We start from the raw sequence: 20,375 nt of genomic DNA, 5'->3' as shown, positions 1-20,375 counted from the left end.
ATGAAGTTATAGCTTCCTTTAGCTCATCTCTGAAACCAAGGAAAGTCAGATTACTAAAGTTTGTACAAGTCAGCACTTGTTATACACAGTCATCACCACCAAGAAACCCAGATCTCATCCTAGCCCCAAACGTAAGCATTAGGTGACTTTTCTTTCTGTTTCTCATTTTTCCCCTTCTCAGAACTTCTGCAGGTAAGTTATAAACCTACTTTGCAGTAACGCACACATAAATTTTTCACATTTTACATGCTTATGTGGTTAAGAAATAGAAATGGGAGATTTAATCTTTTATGGTAGTTGATCAGAAAACTGCATTGTCAGATAACCATAAGAACTCAGACAAAAGTTGTACTAACATGCTGATTGTCCTCTTGTCTTTGAGATAGTGCATATTTCCATACTTCACAAGCATTTATATTTCCCTACTTATTATGTACACCACAACTGCCTGTTTATAACTGTCACAAACACACAAAACCGATTCGAAAAATACATTTTCTAGTAAATTTTATTTACAAGGAAATGTTGATCCTTACCCTGTTTATACAGTGACTTTTGCTCATTTAAATTTTCAAATGCATTTTACCCTGTTAGATGTGAATTGACTTCTCAGTGGCATGTGTGCCCCCTGCTCCTTTCTCTCAAGGGTTATAGAGGCAAAAATATAGCAATAACCTTTGAATTAGATAGGAGAAGAAAATGCCAGCTGATTGTCTTTGAGACTGAAGTCCCCAGATTGATTAAATACTTAATACTGCACCAAAGACAGAACTAGAAAAGCTATATAGACAGACCCATATATGTGTGTTGAATGTACACACATGGTGCATATCAAATCTGACTGGGAGAAGAGCTTTTAAGAAAAACAAAATTGTTCCATCTTCTATGTCCTTCAAGTCCATGGCCTTTTTCTTGCACAGCCAGCCATGGGAATACTCAATTCCAACTGCAGAAAAGGTTCAGCATGTTGTAATTCAGCCTTTAGTTTTTAAAAATACTTAAGTGACCTAATTTAAAAAAAAAAAAATAAAAAAAAAAAATCAACCAAAACCTCATTCTCAAAGAGTTTAATTTTAAAGTTAAGTTTACTTGCTGATAAAAAATGTAAAAAACGACTTGGCCTTAGCTACTGCACTCTTATTTCTTCATCCACAGAGGATTTCTAGTGCCACCAGTCAGATAAAACTGATATTCTGCTAGGAATATATAATCCACAAAGTATGTGATCTGAAAACAATATACATTTATCTGTTTGGTAAATATAAGGCTTTTTAAAAAGTTTATTAAAAGGATTTATCCTTGCCAACAGAAGAAGAAAAGCACAGGAATCGAGACCTTTTCCTAGTTTCTAATTCTGGTGCTAGGCAGCTTCTTTTTCCTACTTACTTCAGAGAATCTTCTCAAATTTACTACTGTTTCAGTTAAGGAGATAGGAGATAGGATCTGTACCTCTCAAAATCAGCTTTGGTTCCCTCATTTTAGGAAGCATGGCCAATCCCAGAACTGTGAGAGTACAGAAGCATACTTTCACCCATGCTCTATGGATGTGGTAATGCTCTCTTCTAATTTAGAAATGACTGGCCATGCACATCTGGATCCAACGGCATCCAGCTGTTGGTGCAGAGGATGTTTTTCCTGAACCAGTGGCCTGCAAGGCCAGTCTCATCTGTTTGATCATCCCTGAAACGCCTCTCCAGCCTATGAAACCCACCCCAAAACAGTTCTGCTTCTCTGTCTTCTTTATCCTTCTTCCCACTATTCAATCCTAAGTCAATTTTACTTCAAATTAAAGTGACATCCCTTCTCCTTGCCAATTGCCTAAAAATTGATTCTGGATTCCCATCCTTGAACAATGGCTTTGCAACTGGGGAAAATGTAACTTCTCCCATCTTCTCTGTTTTATTTTTGAAAGTAACCAGCCCTTACTTCTCCTATCTTTATTCCCCATCCTCTGATTTGTGTTGCTCTTTTCTAGATTCTCCCCATGTATGACATGTTTCTGAAGAGTGGTACCTTATAATGAATTCACTATTCCAGCTGAGACCTCTCCAGCATTCAGCAGAACAGAGCATTTTGTAAAATGATCCTCTTTGCACGAAGAATAAGTTACATTACTAACTCCAAGTGTTGTTGAAAACATTCAGAGCACTGTCCACTCTCAAGTATGAAGCCACTGCAGGGCCAAACTTTCCCCCAAATCACTTCTTAAACATGAGATTCCTCTCTATATCAACAAAACAGAATTTAAATTATCAACAAACCAGACATTTAATACTAAATAGCATCATGATTAGAATTGATACTAAAATGACTGCATTCATTTAAAGAGATTTTCTCTCTTTATTGTGCTGTTAAAGAATCTAAACAGTATAGGGAAAAAATCTCTAATCCCATAAATGGCCAGTCCTGATTGGCCACAAATGGCTTTTGGACACTTCCAGTTCTCTTTTTTAATACAGAGAAGTAGATGGGTACATGAACCTGCATTCAATGTCTACTAAGACAAGTGTGCTGAAATCTTATTTGGGATGTATTTTCTGCTTCTTGCTTTTGGTTTACAAACACCATGAAGTGAGAAGTGGAAGAGGCAGCTGGGTTATTCCAGGCTGCTTAAATTGCTGACAACATAAACACTAAAATTTGTACACTGAGCACTCTGCAATTGTCAGGAGGAAGGGAAAGCTGGGTTGTCTGGAGGCAGCACCCAAACTCAAATAACAAATCAGACACCTGACTGAATTCATAAAACAGTTTCTAGAAGACAGACCTGCAGTAATCTGATGTTCCTGTAAGTGTCTGGCTACTCTTCAGGTAAATCCTGGGGTTTTACATTGCACTGTTCAGATTCTTTTACCTTGCAGATTCTACTCAGAAGTCTATTTTATATTAGCATTTTGTAACAGAGTAGTGAATACTGGTGTTTAATACCATCAATGGGTAATTATTCTCACCCAAGCATTTTGTACTGGAATAACTCCACTATCACCTAAAATTACCATCTGAATGACCATCAGATGAAGATTTAAAACTTTCAGAATGGTTTCAGCTGGAGTCTAAGTTATGTGACTAAAGTCAGTATTTACATTTGAAAAAAATTTAGGGAACAAATTCTGAAATTTATTGGCCTCCCTAGAAAGTATTTTCAACTGCTGGTGATGAATTGCTAAAGGAATGCACACATACATAGCTGCTTTTCTGCTTGTGATGGTTAATTCTGTGTCAAAGCTGGGAAAAAATATACAGCCTAGTTTTCTTTGCATTTTTAATGCTTTTGTCTGTTCCAGTCATCTGCTCAAAAAGATGGAAATCCTGTTGCCTTTTACATATACAGTATGCTGAATACCTATTTTTTGGCACAGGAAGAAAAGGTGAAAATACTTTGACTACAACACTAACACAGAAAGTAGGATCAATCAGTCATTTACCATTTGCTTTAATGAAATACATCCAGCTGAGCTATGAAGATATAGTATGTGATAACAGCTGAAAGGAAGGTGTTGATAAGGGCTTGGCCAATCTTATTTCATGAGCTGATAAAGAGCTGCTTGTTTAAAAGATGAAGCAATGTTGGTGAAAAACTCTTCCATATGATGCAAGAAAGCAATGAGGAAAAAGGAGAGTAGAGTAGGAAAGAATGCAAAGTATCCATCTTCCTTTCCACTGGAATGCACTGCCATAATGTATCTTTTCTTTAATGCAGCCACATGAACTAAACGTCTGTCACAGTTATAAGGACAGGACAGGTTTCTTTATAACCTGCCATCTCAATTTTCCTCAGTGCTCCCAGCCCAAGAATGTTTCAGAGCTTCTACAAAATGTTTTGCATTAGCTTTTTGTTTTCCTTTATGAGTCCCGTACCCTACTGTGCCATAAGCTGACTCTCACTTTCCCAGCAGGGAATCTCATTTCCACTCTGTCCTGTGCATTTTACATGGCATCAGTGAACTTAAAGCACGATGAATATTGTGGGAAATGAATTTGCAAGCACTGAAAATGAGAAACACAGATCACAAAGACTGTACCATCTGTGCATCTGTGCATACTTTGTTGTATTGCATAGAGGGACAACTGGAAATGAAATTCTGTGCAGAATGAAAGCTTGCTAATCCCAAATTGATAGCTTGTTCTTGGCACAACCTTGTTTTCCAAGGAGGCCAGTTTGATCTCTGATTGACCTCATTTTCTTGATCTGGCCTTGGAATACAGCTTTGACTTTTTAACAATGTGCCAAAACACAGAATTCTGTTCTGCTGTGACTGAACTGGGAATGGGCTGGAAGTTGAAATGTGCATTGCTTTGTCTGGATCTGAAGCACAAAATTCTGGGACAATGCTTCTGACAGGAAGCTCCACCAGGAAACTGAATTACCAAATAAAACCACCTTATCACACTGTGACAAACTAAACATGACTAGAAAATAATTGTTAGCTGCAATATGAAACTGCCAGCTAAGTTCAGACCAGCTGCTTACTTCTGTTCCTCTGTTTTATACCTGTTGACACAAACCTAACCAGGAATTCTACAGTTTTACTGCTAGGAGAACTTCTGCCCTGCAGCAATCAATGAAATATATTTGAACTGCTCCTTCTGAGCTGTTTGCACCTTTGCAATTCCTGTTAGCCCACCTGACCAGCCCTGCCACACATGCCTGTGGCCAGAGCCGGCTGGGTTTTATGGCTGTTGTTCTGTGTGGACTCTGAATCATGGCTTCTGTGAGTCAGCCTGTGATACTGAACAGTGTCTGCTTTGAGAGTTTAATACTGAAAGTGGAAGTAGTTGATGTCACTGACACAGTAGTTATATTGTCTGTTATTCCTTCTGAGTAATCTTATTTATTAATTTAGTTTTTCATAAAAGACGTCCCTGCCACATTGGTGCTTTATTCAGTTTGTTCAGGACACTAAGAACAGAACTCATGCAATCTGATGTGTCCAAAGAGCTGGTGCTCTAGGCTGCTTTTACTTTGGTGTAACCTTCACACCACATATTTGGAATTACTGATAAGACTGTGGTTTCAAGGGAATGCTTATCCATATTGCCCCAGATCTACCAACGACTTAGAAGGTGGTACTGCACTTAGGTGAAAGAAAAACCCCTCAGAATTTGAAATTTTATGGAAACTTTCTTGAAAAGTTTCTATATTTTTCCATTTGAAAAGGTACTTTTCTGATCATGACTTATGTACTGGTTATATTTCTAACGTTTCAGTCAAAATAATTTCCACATGGCTTCCTGCAGCTATTTTTACACTGGGTGTTTACTAGCAGATTAGGTGAGAGTTGAAGCAAAAAGCATAATAAAGTGCTGTGAAACAACACACTCCTATGAATGTTTCCTCTTATATCCACTGCAAGAGAACAAGTTGTGCTCAACATATCAGAGCATCTTTTACTGATGAAACCACCAGAATTTAAAAGCGAACTGGTACATTCACCCCTACAAATCATTCATTGTTCTAAAATTAATTCAGCAGTAGTTAAATGGTCAAAGCTGGTCAATACTGTTGTAATTCTATTTTTGAAGATAGAATACTAAAATGCCAATTTTATATCTCAAGACTATTAGCATTGTTTGGGGGTGAATTTCTAATTTCCCACAAAGAGAATAATAATTTAGAAAAATCTCATTATGACATGGTTTGTCAGATCTAATATTAAAATCATAAAGCTTAAGAATTGTCTGAATTGTTAGCCAGTGTTCCTTGTGTAGTTCTGCAACACTCAAAAGAGCTACATTAATTTATACCATCCAGCAATGTGCCTCCATATCCACTTTCAAAGTGTATTTCTAAGACTTGATCCAAAATAACAGGAAGACTGTTTTGGGTTCAATTGGCACACCAGTAATTTTCATCTCACTGCTTTTTCCACCCTGTTTTGGGGTTGAGGGATTTAAAGTGGCAGGAAGACATAAGTTATTTGTTAAAGGTAGATTACTATGTAATTTGGCTCACACAAAAAACACCCCTGGTAGTAAAAACATGAATATTTTTAAAGCTAAATTCCCCAAATCTCTGTAGTGAAGCAGCAATCTGTGGTTATGAGCTTTTGGACAAATCTGATCTTGGACCGATGGCTTTTAAGTCAAAGATCAACTTGGGGCCAACACCTTCCTCTATCACATTAAGTGCCAGGGGTGTATTTTAAAGAGGACCTTTTCCTCTCATTGTAACAGCACAGCAGCTCCTGGTGACCTCCAGCTCAATGATAGTTTGTGGATACTTCACTAGCATCTATTACAATGCAATAAACCCTGTCAGTCAGAGAACTCTTTTTAAGACACCTGAATTATGAAAAATAAAATTCAGCACCTATTTGACCACGTTGCACTGCTGTTCTTTATTCTCTCTGGCTTTCTAGATGGGAAATGTATTTTGGAGGACAGGAGATAACAGGACAATGATACAGGACTTGCCTGTCAGGGAATATTTTAAAGGCACGTCTGTGCAAAGAGATATCACATTAGTGATAGCTCAAACGCACCTATATAGAAAAATACCACTTTGTGCCCTAAAAGCAATCATTTTGCATCATTGTATTAAAGCAAAACTCTCCAAGCCAGCAATGAGCAATGCCTGATCCTGATTCTGAACCACAGCTGATTGCCAGATACGCTCATGGTTTGGTTCTTCCTTGGCCGCTCTGTACCACTGGATGTGGCAGCTCCTAGACATCTATATTTAATTTCACATCTTTTCCAATAAGAAGTCCTTAATAACTGATGCAATATAAATGGTTAGACCCAGATATCTGCATTAAAAAGACACCTTTTCAGGTCTCAGAAAAACATATTAGCTACACCAATCTTACTTTTCAGTTTTTTATATTTTACTTGTAAAGAGTCATGCAGGAGTAGTAACAACATTTTGTTCCTGTAAAGTACCACCCTTGTGAGAATGTCAAATATAAGGAATAACAGCTCAGGCCTCACACATCTGTGTCAGGCAATAAATGTTTTATCTCAGTTTCAACAAGGAGGAATCAGAAGTTCAGTGATTTACTCAAGGTCACACAGGAAGCCTGACAGTGCTATGAGTCTCAGCTGTCCTCACTATCTTCCCACCAGATAAGCCCTGAGAAATGCAGAGATAGAGCACTCAGAAAGAACTACCTATATAAAAGTCCATGAAATAACAATATCTGGTGAGATAGCTGCCAGCCAGGCACTCATCTATTAGCAGTAAATCTAGTAAATCTTATTTCTTTAAATGAGTTAGCTGAAGAATTTATAAGGTAAACACTGATGGCTAGGCAGAGCTTTTGAAAGGCTGGTAATGAGCACTGGTGAAAATCTAAGACCTTGTATGGGAACAGAAAGGTTTATTACCCTAGAAATTCCATTTAAAATTACATGGCTCTGAAAATGGAGAATAACTTTTCCATTTTTTAGGGAAACTTTCCTAACTAGGAATGATTATTTAATTTCTTCTTCATGCAGGTGAATCAAAGGATTTTGTTACTCTGAGTTTCCAAAAACCTGCCGACACACATTAAAATAATACAGCTCTTCCTTCAAAATGTCATTAAGCAATGACAAAGTAAAGACTAAGGTGTGTTGATTTCTTCCTTTCAGTCTCAGGAACTGCAATAAAAACATATGCAATTAAACAGCAGATACCAATGCCACAGATGGGTCTGGAGAGAAGGAAGAGCCCATATCTTGGGAATCCTACTTCTCATCCATCTGCCAGCAGTAGGCCCTATCACTGCTGGGTGTGGCAGAGTATGGCTGTTGTCACATTTTGCCATCAATTCCTTGGGTTGCCATTTCTCAAGCCCTTCTTACCTTGACTGCATAATTGTTGAGGGGATCTTTTGCATAAGACGCGGGGTAGTAAACGGCATCGCCCGCCTCGCAGCACGGCTTGTCACTGGTGAGCCGGAAATCCGACCAGCTGTCCACCCCGAAGCGCAGCTGGTCCTTCTGCCCAGCCATGAACAAGTCCTCACATTTCAGTGCCAGCTTCTTCAGCGAATCGGCGTGCAGGCTCCGGATCTTCCCCACCACCTCCTCTCTGTTTTCGATGCCTCGATAAAGTGCTTGTCTCTGTGGCTTCTGGACACCTCGGCCCTGCTTGGCCTGTGAGAGGCGTCTCCCCGTCAGGGACTCCATGCTGTTGGAACACCGGTCCTTAATACTGATAGTGGTTAGGCTGGAAACACTGTTGGTTGCTGAGGTGGTTGCCCTCAGTTTCTCTGTCGGCCTGTCCAAGGAATCTCCCGACTCGTTGTCCAGGACCTTGAGCTCCAGGCTGACTGAGGAGCAGGCGCTGCTCGCTTCCCAGTTGGTGTCAATGTCATAGGTGGGATTGGCCATTATGCACAGGTTGTTCTCCAGAGCCTGTTTCTGGAGATCTCGGGGAGTTGGCTCTGTGTTAGCTCTCAAAATTGTTTTCTTTGGCAGAGGAGGTGGTGTTGGCTGCAAGTTGTTCACTGTCTCCTGTTCTGCCAGTCCTCCAAAGGCAATGGCATCATCCAGAGCTCCCTTGGGTTGCCTCGGCTGTTTTGGAGGGATCATGGCTGCTCTGGACTGCCCTGTGGAATAAGATAATAGTAAGAGAAGATTAAAGTACTTCATATGTGCTGCTCCTGTTTGCACTCCGCAAATAAGTTTAAGGGAAAACCCCCCAAAACCCTGACTAGGACCCACCCCCCCAACATCTCAAAAACCCTAGATACATATATGAAAAGATGAACTAATTAGAAAGTAAATTACCAAATCAATATTATAAGTATCTAATTACATCCAGCCAGTTTGATTTGACCTTGGCATACATACTGAAATCAGCTTCAGTGATAGCAGTGCTGCCATTTTACATCCAGCAGATCAATGACAAGATCTGCAAGCAAAAACCAAACATCAATTTGACACTTTGGCCAAGTCCAATTTCAGCAATTACACCCAGTGTCCTTTAGTTTCTTCTGCAGTCAGCTGACTGTAACATTATTCCTTACTTTCTATTCAAATGTGCTAAAACTAAGGGTGGATAACAGTCCATAAAACAATTGGGAAATGCGCTAGACAGGCTGAAATCCTATTTCAGAATGGAACCCAGAAACTGCCAGGCACAAAGAACACAGTTTTAGATCCTCTGCTGATCACATCAGGCAGTTGGGATTGCCCCAGCAGATTCACACAGTGAAATCAAGGAAGTTAAGCCAGCTTTCACTCAAGTTGACAAGTGTATTTCCATCAAGAGTAGGATCACGTTTTGACAGAAGTAGTTTCTATCCTGCAATTAAAACTCTCATGTCCTCCCCCTGACTAACTTCTCTAATGCATTTCCCTTCTTTACTTGCCATGGGTACCTTTGTTGGCAATATTATATTCAGAGCTAGCCAGACCTGGCTTCACTCAAGAGATTCCAAATGGCAAATTTTGTACACACAAGCTTGGAATTTCTGGTTTCAGACAATGTGTGAATCCAGGGAAGATAAACTTCCTGTCATGTGTTTTGGATGGCTTTTATCAAGGGCAATTATGTTTCATAAGTGCCACAGTCCTCGGAAATGCAGAATAAATAAATGACAATAATATAATGGAGAATAAAAACTAATAAACACACAATACACATGACCAGCTTGCTACTCTGGGACAATTAAACTGTTGTTACTCATATCAACATGAGATCTTTCCAATCAACTGCTATTTTCACAGAAATTATTTTATAAGCTTTCTACTTCTCCTGGGAGGTTCACTGACTATTATGGTAAGGTAGGAACTCTGACAGCTGAAAACAGCAGACCTGAAATGGATACTCTGAATAATTGCAGTGGAGCATCTTTTTCAGTAAGGGAACAGGCACTATAACTATTTGACTATTTATAATGTGCTGAATCATAAAATCATTTAGGCTGAAAAGACCTCTAAGGTCAGAGTCCAGCTGTTAACCTAACACTGCTAAGCCCACCAAATCCTTGTAAGGATTCCTTTAGTCCTCTCCTTAGAGAGAACTAAACTGGAATGGTGAACCAGACTAGGGGGAGCTAAGATTCAGGTCTGAATTACATCACTTCAATCCATAATTAATAATTAACAATAAATGATGTTGGAGTTTGCAAAAAGAAATATTAGCTTCCTTTGCAATGTTAAGATATGTTGTTACAGTTTTTATGAAGACTACAGAGCCCAAAATCTACATGGCCAGGATGTACCACACGCTGCAATGGTGGCTTAGAATGCTGAAATACACCTCCTAATTTCAGAAGATTAGATAGGATCATATTTTTATATGTATCCACGAACAAAACAGCCTTACACCCTGCTTTCTTAACAATTGTTCTCTTTTCTATCATTCCAAGGAGACAACATGCCAAATGAAAGTTCTGTCCCTATCTTCTGTTTAAGCTCCAGAAACCCTCAGAAGAGCCTTATGGATTTAACGATAAGCCTGGCTATTCCAATGTTTAAAAAACAAAGTTTTGAACAGGAAATTCTGTCAGTTTTGTACATACCTGATATTCAGGGAAGACAGGCAAATCATTGTTAAGGTTTGAAAAAACTGTAACTCTTGGGGGGCTCAGTGGACCCTACTGCTCCTTTGTATTACAGCAAGTGTTTGCTGTGCTGCAGCATTAAATTCTGGTGCCAGCTGGGCACTACAGGAACTCTGTCACGAAGTTCCTTTTGCAGAGTGAAGTGTGGTATGATTCCAAGTCAAAAGCAGAATTGATGTCTGCATGCCAGACACACATCCAGACACCTTTTGCTTAATCCTGAGACAAGTTCATTTCTACTTTGTATCAAATTATTTTACTCAAGCAAACATGTGGCCTCTTCCACAATTGCTCACTCTTACAAAATCTGTGACCTATGCACTTCCCCCCAGCAATACTCTGTGCTAAAGATCACTTGCCTGTTTTCTCCTCCTCACCCTGTTCCCCACTCTGCTGAGACAGCCTGACTGCTGGGGTTTGACAGAGACACTGTTCAGGAGGCAGTTTGCTAATGTGCCTTGCTTGTGGGGCTTGTTAACCCAGGGATGCACAGGTGTTAGAGGGAAACAAGGAAACAAATTGGAGCAAGATTCACATCCTAAGCAGCAGCAGCAGAAGCCCTCTCCAGGAAAGGTAAGATTTATAACAGTGGTACTGCTTGATTCTCTTATTTTCTCTCTGCTTTAATGGCTCCGTCCTCCAAAAGCCATTCACACAGAGGAGAGTGTTGAGACTGCAACCAGTGTTGCTTTTGCATAGCTATTGGCACTGTGACATCCAAACAGAATTGGAGAAGGTTTTCATAACCAGAAGTTGTTTTTTCAGATGTCTGGAGGGGGTGGCAGGTTCCAGAGAACTGAATGTACAAATCATTCCGTAGTTACTGTTTCGAGTACTCTCAGAAAAATGAGTTTGTATAACATGCTATGTTACAGTGTAGTTTCTTCCCACAAGAACAAGTTTTCCATATTGAAATCTAACAATCTGTATTATCCACTTGAAAAGTTTCATGTCTGCACTGTTTCTATGCTGAGTTCTAACAGTGTACATTTCTTCCCTAGCCATTGAACCAGTCTTTCCAGCTCAGCTTTCCCCAAGCATGGCAGCAAACTACATGGTCCAATTTTTATAAATTCATTACCTAGCAAGAAAAAGGTTGTCTTAAATGTTGTCCCTGTCAAAGGCACAAGGATGTCCTTTTGCATAAGAAATACTAGCAGAGCATTAACTTATTTTTCTTGCCTATCCTTTCCTTCTCCCCTTGCATACTTAAACTCATCATTTCCTTACCGACTGCACAGACTCTCCAATATTGCAAGTTCAGCCTGAGCCACACTCTGGGGAGGCAAAATGAAAAGGAAGAACAGGGACAATATTGGGCTACCACTTTAAGAGACCTTTGAAGTGGATTCCAGACTGCTCTGAGTGACAGAAAAAAAAAAGTAACTCTTTATACACAGCAGATTTCTAGAGAGCTTTTAATAATTCTTCAGTTCAATAATATCTTCTAATGTAGAATCTCACTACACTATTTAAATAACACTGCTTAAGTCTCCAGATGTCATGCAGAGTTCTGAAACTCTGGAAGACCTCTGAGAAAGGCATTTAAATTTAATTTTTCTGGGTAACTGATTTATCATCAGACTTTGCATTGCAGCCTATTTATGTTAGCTGCTGAAACTATCAAATCTGACATCACTCCTTAATAAACACTTATCTTGACTGATAAAAATAGCCAAACCATGAAAAAACCCACAAATGCATCAAGTACCTTCCTACCAAGCAAAAGCTACCAGTATGCCTCACAGCCCAAATTCCAATAAATGCTGTCCATGTGTACCACTATTCTATAAAACTGTCTTATGTACAGATTTGCATTAAACCCTGTATTGTGTACATATTTATTGTTAATTTAATAGATAAAAATCTTACCAGAACGATGATATATGTTAGAGAAAGGAAAGCTAACATTTGTTAAGTAACATTGGTGTTGCAGCTCCAGTGTCTCAGCAATCATTTGAGACTGGGCACAGGTCTCTTGTGAGATGCAGGTAAGAGGAGCCTTAATTTGTTTGCTTGGTGACTTGTCAGGTCTTGCTGCCCACCCTCCATTACACCATGTTAGACATTACCTGTACTAATTATGTATTATACAAAATGCACCACACTGCTGCTATAATCACTGTCTATCACTGAAGTGTCAGTTTTCATCAACAATGATCTCATTATCTTATTTACAACCTGGCTAAAGCACTGTTTTCTGCCTGGTCCAGCTGACTGACTGAAGCAATGCCCTATGGCAGATGCTGTGACTGGGACTTCTTTCCAATGTCAGCAATCACAAAGCCTAGAAATTCTCCTTTTTTCCCCACTTCTTTAGGTGTAAAGAGAAAAACTGCTGATAATGAATGAACCTATTCTTTTTTCAATGGCAGAAATACTATGCTGAGTATATTGAGAATACCTTAATCTACTTACAGCCATGCAAATTCAATCAAGTCAATTTCCCCAACAAATTCAGACAAAGACAGAACAATTTAAAGATTTGTAAAGGAAAGGCTTTGTCTTCCTTATCATCGGTTACAGGGCTTACCTGAATTAACTTCTGTAACAATAAAAGAACCCCTTACAAAAGAAACATCCTCCCTTACACATTTGAACATTTGTTTCTTCATCTTGATTCAAGTGGCAGCCTCTGGATTTTGTTAAATAGTTGAGGTCTCCCTCATCACAGTTCTGTTCACCACATAAGCATCCACACCATGATCAACCCAGACTCTTACTTTGATAAGCTGAATGGATTCAGATTCTGAATTGGTCCCTATGAAGTGCTTGCCACAATAGCAGGCATTTGCCAAGCTTTTCTTTAGAGCCTGTGCAATTTTTAAAACATTCTCCTTAAACTGTGGGCGCCAAAGCCTGACTGTGACCATAGCAGTCAAGAACCTCTCTCCTCCTACTCAAGTTTCCTCCTATTTCTACAGCCACACCTTATCCTATGATCATAGTGGGATCTCATAAAAGCCCAAATTCTTTTAGGTTGTACCTGATTTCTGGAGGACAATCCTCTGTTTTGTAAGGCTTGTCTCTTGGAAGGCCAAACCAAATTTAGTTGAGGGCAGTACCTGATATAAACTACTACCTGACTGCAGATGAAAATTTACCAAGGCTTGCAATTATTTCTGTTCATGACATTTCATGTGACGTGTCAGAACTGAAGATTAGACATTTATCAAAGTAGAGACATATTATCTGCTTTTTAATAAAAAACACAGAATATGTATCAGATTAGTTTAAAAAGTGAACTTCATGCATTATGCTGCAAACTGAGGTGTTTGTGTGATGTATTTTACAAACTACAAACTGCAGCATGTAGCTCTAATTGCAGCTGAGGCAAGAGTCAAATGTGATGTAACTTCTCATATTATCCTTTCTTCCAGTTTCATATACCAGTATTTGTTAATCCTACAAAAGATAAGATTTTGCTGCCTAGGTGATGCAAGATGTGAAAACAAGCAGGAATTATTCTCTCTCCCTACCTAGAAATCTCTCTGTTGCCATCTGAATTAGAAAGTGAGGTTGCTTGAATAAAGCAGAAAGCCTTTGAAGGGCAGCCAGGGAGCTCAGTGCCATTTAGGGAAGCATTGCTCCTACCAACAGGCAGCTCTCCCAGCCAGAGGCAGGCAAGCCCCAGAGCTAACTTAACTCTTTCACACCAAAAGGTTACTTTGGAGACAGCAAAGCTCCAAGTCAACTGATGAGAAGATTTTGAATAAACTGCAAGGGGTTGACTTTTTTATGGTTTTAAAAAGGAACATTCCAACTTAGGTACAGCACTAGTACAGGCCAGGACTGATGGAAGGGATCTCTTGGGACAGTCAGGCATGGTCAGCTGGAGCAGGCTGTCCAGATCATCTCCAGCTAGGCTGTGAATATCTCCACAGACAGAGATTCCATAACTTCTGTGGGCAAGCTGTTCCAGTGTTTGATGGCATTTTGCTGCATGGGATAAACATGGTACAAGTAGTTCTGATGTAGCTAGACCTTAACTGCTTGGATTCTGTCTGCAATGTCCCTGTCTTCTAAATACAGCAAATATATACAGATATATATCTCGCTAAATTGAAAGTAATTCATGAGATCTCTGAGTAATTCACCATAAAGATACAGATTTTAGTTTTCCTCCTTAGAGGAAAACAACTTGGTAGATGTTAGCATCACACTTGGACAGGATATTTTTCCTCCTTATGCTTTATAAACAACACCTAATTAATGTTTTAATAGCAGAATGCACTAATAAGCTTGCCACTAATTCGCATTTAAGCAAAAAAAAATGCAACACTTTCACTGAATGTCTAAGGAATGTATGCACCTGAGGGTTTAAAGTTTAGCCCTTGATCCCTGAAACCTGTGTGGACATGCCAAACCCCCTGTAGTTGTAAGCCATTACAGTTTACTCTTAGTCAAATGTTTAATAAATTGCTGAGTTTACAGGATTGGGATGTTTAAAAAAAAATGCATTCGGATATCCTGGAATGTAAATAAATGAGAGATTTTGTTGTTCTAGAAAACCTGGCTGTAGGTATCCCTGAATTCACAGTACTGCAAATCAAAATGCTTTAGAAAATTAGGCTGATAATATCCCTACTGTGCATTGGGAGATGCTGCTTTATCTTGCTCCCTGATCTTCCAGAGAAGCCCTGCATCCATGGATCTCTTAAATGAACCAGGAATTCAGTAAGCTTTGAGTAGGACATTCATATCTCATTGGGAAGGAGCAAAAAAACTCTCTGACTAGGATAAGAACAGTTTAAGCCAACAGAAGATGGGTACAAATATTTTAGCAGTTATTGATGCTCTAAAATGTAAAGCCCTATCTCTTGCTAAAGTTTAAAAAAATATTGAATTTCACTTAATCCTTCTAAAGAAATAAGGTAGCTTGCTCTGTATTTTAAACCTCTTTGACAAAAAGTCCTCCAAAGAGATAAAACAATGTTTATTTTAAAAATCATTTGAGATGTTTTTCACTAAGGGCAATTAAGAACTGTTTTAGATTACAGGAAAAGGAACTTTTGAGTTTGCTGAATCTTCACTTTCTTGGTTATGATATCTGAATGAGACTACAATCTCTATTTTCTGTAAATCAATATTAAACAGGCATTAAAAGCTACCCTTATGAAGATGTATCGAGCTGTTCAGAAGAAAAGGCTCCTCACACCCTGGAAAGGTATCAAAAATCTGATCCAATCCTTGTGTTTTTCTGGGAGAGTCCACTCACCTAAATTGCTGTACGTAGCACTGCAGGTACCCAAATCAGGAGAATTTGGAACTTCTTCTTTCTCCTCCTCCCCCGGTGGCCCATGGGCAGATGAGACAGGGATGATGGAGGCGCTGCCCCCATTGTCCTGCTTCACAAACACGGCTCTGGGGACACGAGGGGACAACTCCTCCAGGGTCGGCTCATCGTGCACTTGACTGAAACAAACACAACAACGTCACTGCACACCCAAACTGGGCACTGGATCCTGCTGGCACAATGCCAGGTCAGGCACTGAGTATCTTCAGGAAGGGGAATGAACTGGGAAAGAAGTAAGGTCTGTCTCCTTTTCTAAGAACAATTATCTACAGTTTTTATTTTCTTTAATGAGAAGAAACAACTTGTGACTGAAGTAGTAACTTGTGACTGAAATAGTAACACGTTAGTTACTATTATCATGATTATAATAATATATATATAATATAATAGTAGTTCATGCCTTTGATATAAAAAGTACAATAAAATGTTTTACAGGTTTACTACCATCAACATCCATATTCATAAATATACAGGCATGATTCTGGATAAAGTGTGTGGGACTCAGGACAGCAGCAGAGTTTAAAGTGCTTTTTACCAGTGCAAACAATTGTGCTTCAAACAAATATAGCAAGGGGGATTAAGTCCTGATAAATGCATAAAACTTCAATGATACATTTTCATATACTGATAGGATTTTGAAAATGGACACTCTGGGAAACAGACTTCATTTAGGCCAATAATCTCTTTCCCATATAAAATTTTCCACCACTAAAATCCATCTGCATTAGGCCAACTGCAAAAGGCACTGAAGACATTCCTCTGTGCCTGCTCTTAGTTATGAAGTTTTAATCAAACTGTGATGACTTATAGCACAGAACTCTGAAAATTGTGCATTCAGTTGGTTTCCATGGATATATTTATTGCAGTATAATTTAAAAATTATGCATTATATGCATGAAAAGATGTCAAGATTTAATAAAACCCCACAATCATATTGAAAATATAGCAGCAATTATCAATAATATGCCACAAAAACATGTCAGAGCAAAAATATTTCCATGCCTTTATGTTCTCTCACTTGCAGAAACAAATACTCATTACAGGCCAAATCTCAAGAGCATATTGTGCTGCTCTCTAGCTCTCATTACTACAGCCTGATCAAATAAAACAGTAAGAATTTGAACTACTTGTGACTTTTGTTAAGGACAGGAGTAACACAATTCCATCAAAAAATGATCAGCACAAAATCATCATGTATCTGTAGAGATACTTATTTTTTTTGTGATAAGGATTTCAAACTTCCACAAAGAGTTAACATAAATGATAGGTATATGTCTATGGCAAAGCCAAAATCCTGCAAGTCCTGGGAAACAATCTTGTAGCAATCCCCAAGTACAAAGATTCAAACATGCCAATGCTCTGCATGACAAGACCCAGGATGGTTCAGTGTGCACATGCTGTTTCTGCTCAGAGTCATGAATTTTAACTGCAGGCTCACACAAACCAAACTCATTAGAACTTGTTAGTAAAAGAGAAAAAATGGTGTAAGTTCAAAAAGATGTAATCTTTAATCAACATTTTTTGTTCAATTTTAGTACCATGCATAGGAATGGCGTGAAGAACATTCCATGTGCCATAAATATATCCACATTAAGAGTTAACCTTGGTAATTTCAGAATAAAGCAGACATAAAATTAAAGCAGTAACAAGGCTCTCAGCATAATTTAACTAAAGACTTGTAGCTACTGTAAATATTATACATACCTGCATTACTCAACAGGAATGTTTTCTTTAAGAAGAAATAGGTTCTAATAGCTTCACTATTTCTGTCATTGCCACAAACCAGGAATTATCACATCTCAAAGTAACTTTTTAGTATCACTTGGTGAAGTAAGAACATACTCATTCTCCAAACCAGACACATGCAAGCACATACATTAAACCTAAGCTCAGAAGCATTTTGCCAAAGTAAACCAACAGCTAGAAAGGAAGAAAGAAAAAAATACCAACTCACCCACTGTACTCACTCACACAATTCCCCATTAAAGGAAATTCTTTCAGGGCCTTCTTGAGTCTTTTAATCATGTCTTGAAACTCTGGCGAGCCATTGATTCCACAGTGTTCTGGTGTGCTACAAGTTGTGCAAGCTGTGAGCAAGAGGGCTGAACTCTGCACAGAGTGATACACCTACTGCACCTTAGTGTTTACCTTCGGGGGCTGGGCCCTGCCAAGGCCCCGGGAAGCCAGGCACATCCAGCCCTGCCTTCTTAACTCCTGCACTGCCTCCCTGCAGGGATCCAGGGCACGGCTGCTGCATCACTGCTCTGGAATGATGGCTATGGCCTTACTCATGGCTACTGCTCCGGGAAAAGCACGTTCAACTCTCAAAGAGGAGTTTTAGGAAGTAACACTAAGCTATTGTTAAGAGAGTATCTCAAATCTGTATTCAGTGCCTCAAAAGAATACATTTTAAACCACAGCAATTAGAGGTCAGGTCATGAAATCCGTGGGGAAATGCTTCCCAGTATCTTAACGCTGAGGACAGAGAGATCAAGCTTATGTACACAGTGCAAATGTCAACCCCCCTGCCAGTGGTGCTGGCACGACACAGGAGGAATAAAAGTGAGAACCATCCTCACTCAGGGAGCTCCAAGAACCAAATCCTCAGCTGCTTTGTGAACTAAACAGTTAAAATGACTGTTTTTTCAAGGAAAGAGGAGCAGCTGATAAACGGGCAGTTCTCTCAGATCAGAACCATTAAAGCCTGATTTCGTATAACTTTCTATCTGCTTGTCGGTAGCAAGTCATACTAAAAGCTATCTCCTTATTTGGGATATTTATAGATATTTTGCCAGGATGGATTCTTTGATGCCTTGCATAAGAGCACATATTTAGCATCTACCATAGTGGGCACAGCCTCCTCTGCCCAAGTCTTTTTCTCTTCCCTTTTTTATTTCAAAAACAAACTTCATAAAAATGAATTATCTTAGAGAACTCTGCTCCTTGGGCACAAGTGGCTGAAGCTAAACAACTATTCAGTCAGTGGAGGAAGCAGCCCTCTGCATGCAGAGAACGTGTTTGTTTTCCCAAAGAGATGAGATTATGTGAAGCAAAAAAAACTTGCCATAAAAATGTCTGTCCTTCAGACAACACCCCACTGAATTCAAATACTGGTCATTCACGTGTGCACAGGCTCAAAACTGTTTTAAAAGCGTTACTTTTCTGCAGGGACAAATGCCTGTAAGTCTTTCATTCAGGCTCTACTCCTCCACAGTTTTTGGAGGATAGCCAGAAGATGATGTGGTCTAAGTTGCCTCGGTTTTTTGGGAACAGCAGGATCCAGAAAGCTGCCTGTTTATTAGTGTGTTAATTTTGGTGAGGAATCAGCTCTTGTGTGACCTGTGTTCTCCTCTATTCAGAGCATGCCTGCTCAATTAGAGTGATTAATAAACGGCAATGAATATGAGGGAGATAAAGTGGAATGCTTATAAGAAGTGATTGTGAGAGCGTATTCCTGAATTAGGGTCAGATCCAGAGGTCAAGGTGAGGGAACACGGTTCTGTACAAGACAGCACATAAATCCCAGTGGCAGGAATTAGTGACAGAAACAGAGAAAAGCTGATGTGGCCTTGGAGCCAGCACAGACTCTGATCTCCTCCCTGTGTGGACGTCAACACAGCAGCAATCAATGGCAGCTGTACAGTTGGAGATGACAAGGAAGAAGACTTCATTTTACACACACAAAAAACCATGTGTGTAATTTGTAGCTATATTAGTTTCAAAGGGAGCACTTTGAGATGCCCTCAGGCCCTGCACTCTTAAGCTAATAAAGCCAATATAAAGCCTGAACTGACTGAATAACGCTTGAGGAAAAATGCAGAGGTTAATGGCTTGAGGGAGGTCAGAGGCCACCTTACCCAGGAACTTCTCTCTGCTCACAACACTGACCATTTTATTCCTGCAAAACACTGAGCAGAGACAACCAGTGCCCAGGTTTCAGTCAGAGGGCACTATGGATACAGAAAACATTCCAGTGGCTCCTGCAGTTCAGTCCCTCCTGGCCACACAAATTGTCACTGAAGAGAAAGTGAAACAAACTTCTCAAATGACAACCTGAAACAGCTAAGCCATTAAGTTCATTCCTAATTCTGATTATGAGAAGCTGGCTTAGTCCTGAAGCTTGAGATTTTTTTTTTGTTTAGATCTTGTATAATGCGATGTTTGCACGGATAAAGGGAGTACACTTGATAATCCAGTAAAGACATCCTGCTAAGCTCTTTAGTGTCACTGAAACTTAATGGCAATGAGTTTCACAGATTAACTGTGCATTATAAAGAAGGTATTTTTCTTTATTCATTTTAGGTTCTCAGTCTTTCCATTTGACAGACTGTATTAGAGGAGTTAAGAATAATAATATGTGACTTACCATTTCTTAATCTAAATTTATAATGGTAAATAAAGGGACATGGTAATGTCCCTTCTACTTGGATCTTTAACAGTCCTTGGTGTTTACAAGTTCTCACATAAAGCGTTACTGAACTTATTGCTTAATGCACACACAGAATTTCCAATTCTGTTAGAATTGAAGAATGTTCTAGAGAAAAATCTCACAGCTTTTTAATTGATGAAATGTTAAAAGATAT

General features: G+C 39.2%; 1 protein-coding gene and 1 long non-coding RNA gene across 7 annotated transcripts in view; one reads left to right on the top strand and one right to left on the bottom strand.

Annotated features, from left to right (window-relative positions):
* Positions 1 to 20,375, bottom strand: part of PEAK1 (pseudopodium enriched atypical kinase 1) — a 109,680-nt gene that overhangs the window by 8,432 nt on the left and 80,873 nt on the right. For 4 of the 5 annotated variants that reach the window (XM_015639099.1, XM_015639103.1, XM_033516900.1 and 1 more), the window contains 3 exons: positions 17,747 to 17,863; positions 15,715 to 15,911; positions 7,786 to 8,534 (listed from right to left, as the gene is read on the bottom strand). In XM_015639099.1, the coding sequence (XP_015494585.1) occupies positions 7,786 to 8,534; positions 15,715 to 15,911; positions 17,747 to 17,863 (1,063 nt within the window). The remainder of the gene's footprint in view (positions 1 to 7,785; positions 8,535 to 15,714; positions 15,912 to 17,746; positions 17,864 to 20,375) is intronic. The other variant, XM_015639105.1, reaches the window with a different exon arrangement.
* LOC107209401 overlaps positions 10,738 to 20,375 on the top strand; it is a 47,846-nt gene continuing 38,208 nt past the window's right edge. For both annotated transcript variants that reach the window (XR_004498861.1, XR_001523593.2), the window contains exon 1: positions 10,738 to 11,069. This is a non-coding gene — a long non-coding RNA (uncharacterized LOC107209401). The remainder of the gene's footprint in view (positions 11,070 to 20,375) is intronic.

Source organism: Parus major, chromosome 10 (genome assembly GCF_001522545.3).
Source record: "Parus major isolate Abel chromosome 10, Parus_major1.1, whole genome shotgun sequence".
In the NCBI taxonomy this organism is placed as follows: domain Eukaryota; kingdom Metazoa; phylum Chordata; class Aves; order Passeriformes; family Paridae; genus Parus; species Parus major.
Note: the sequence above shows the minus strand (reverse complement) of the source record. Positions and strands in the feature narration are given on the sequence as shown.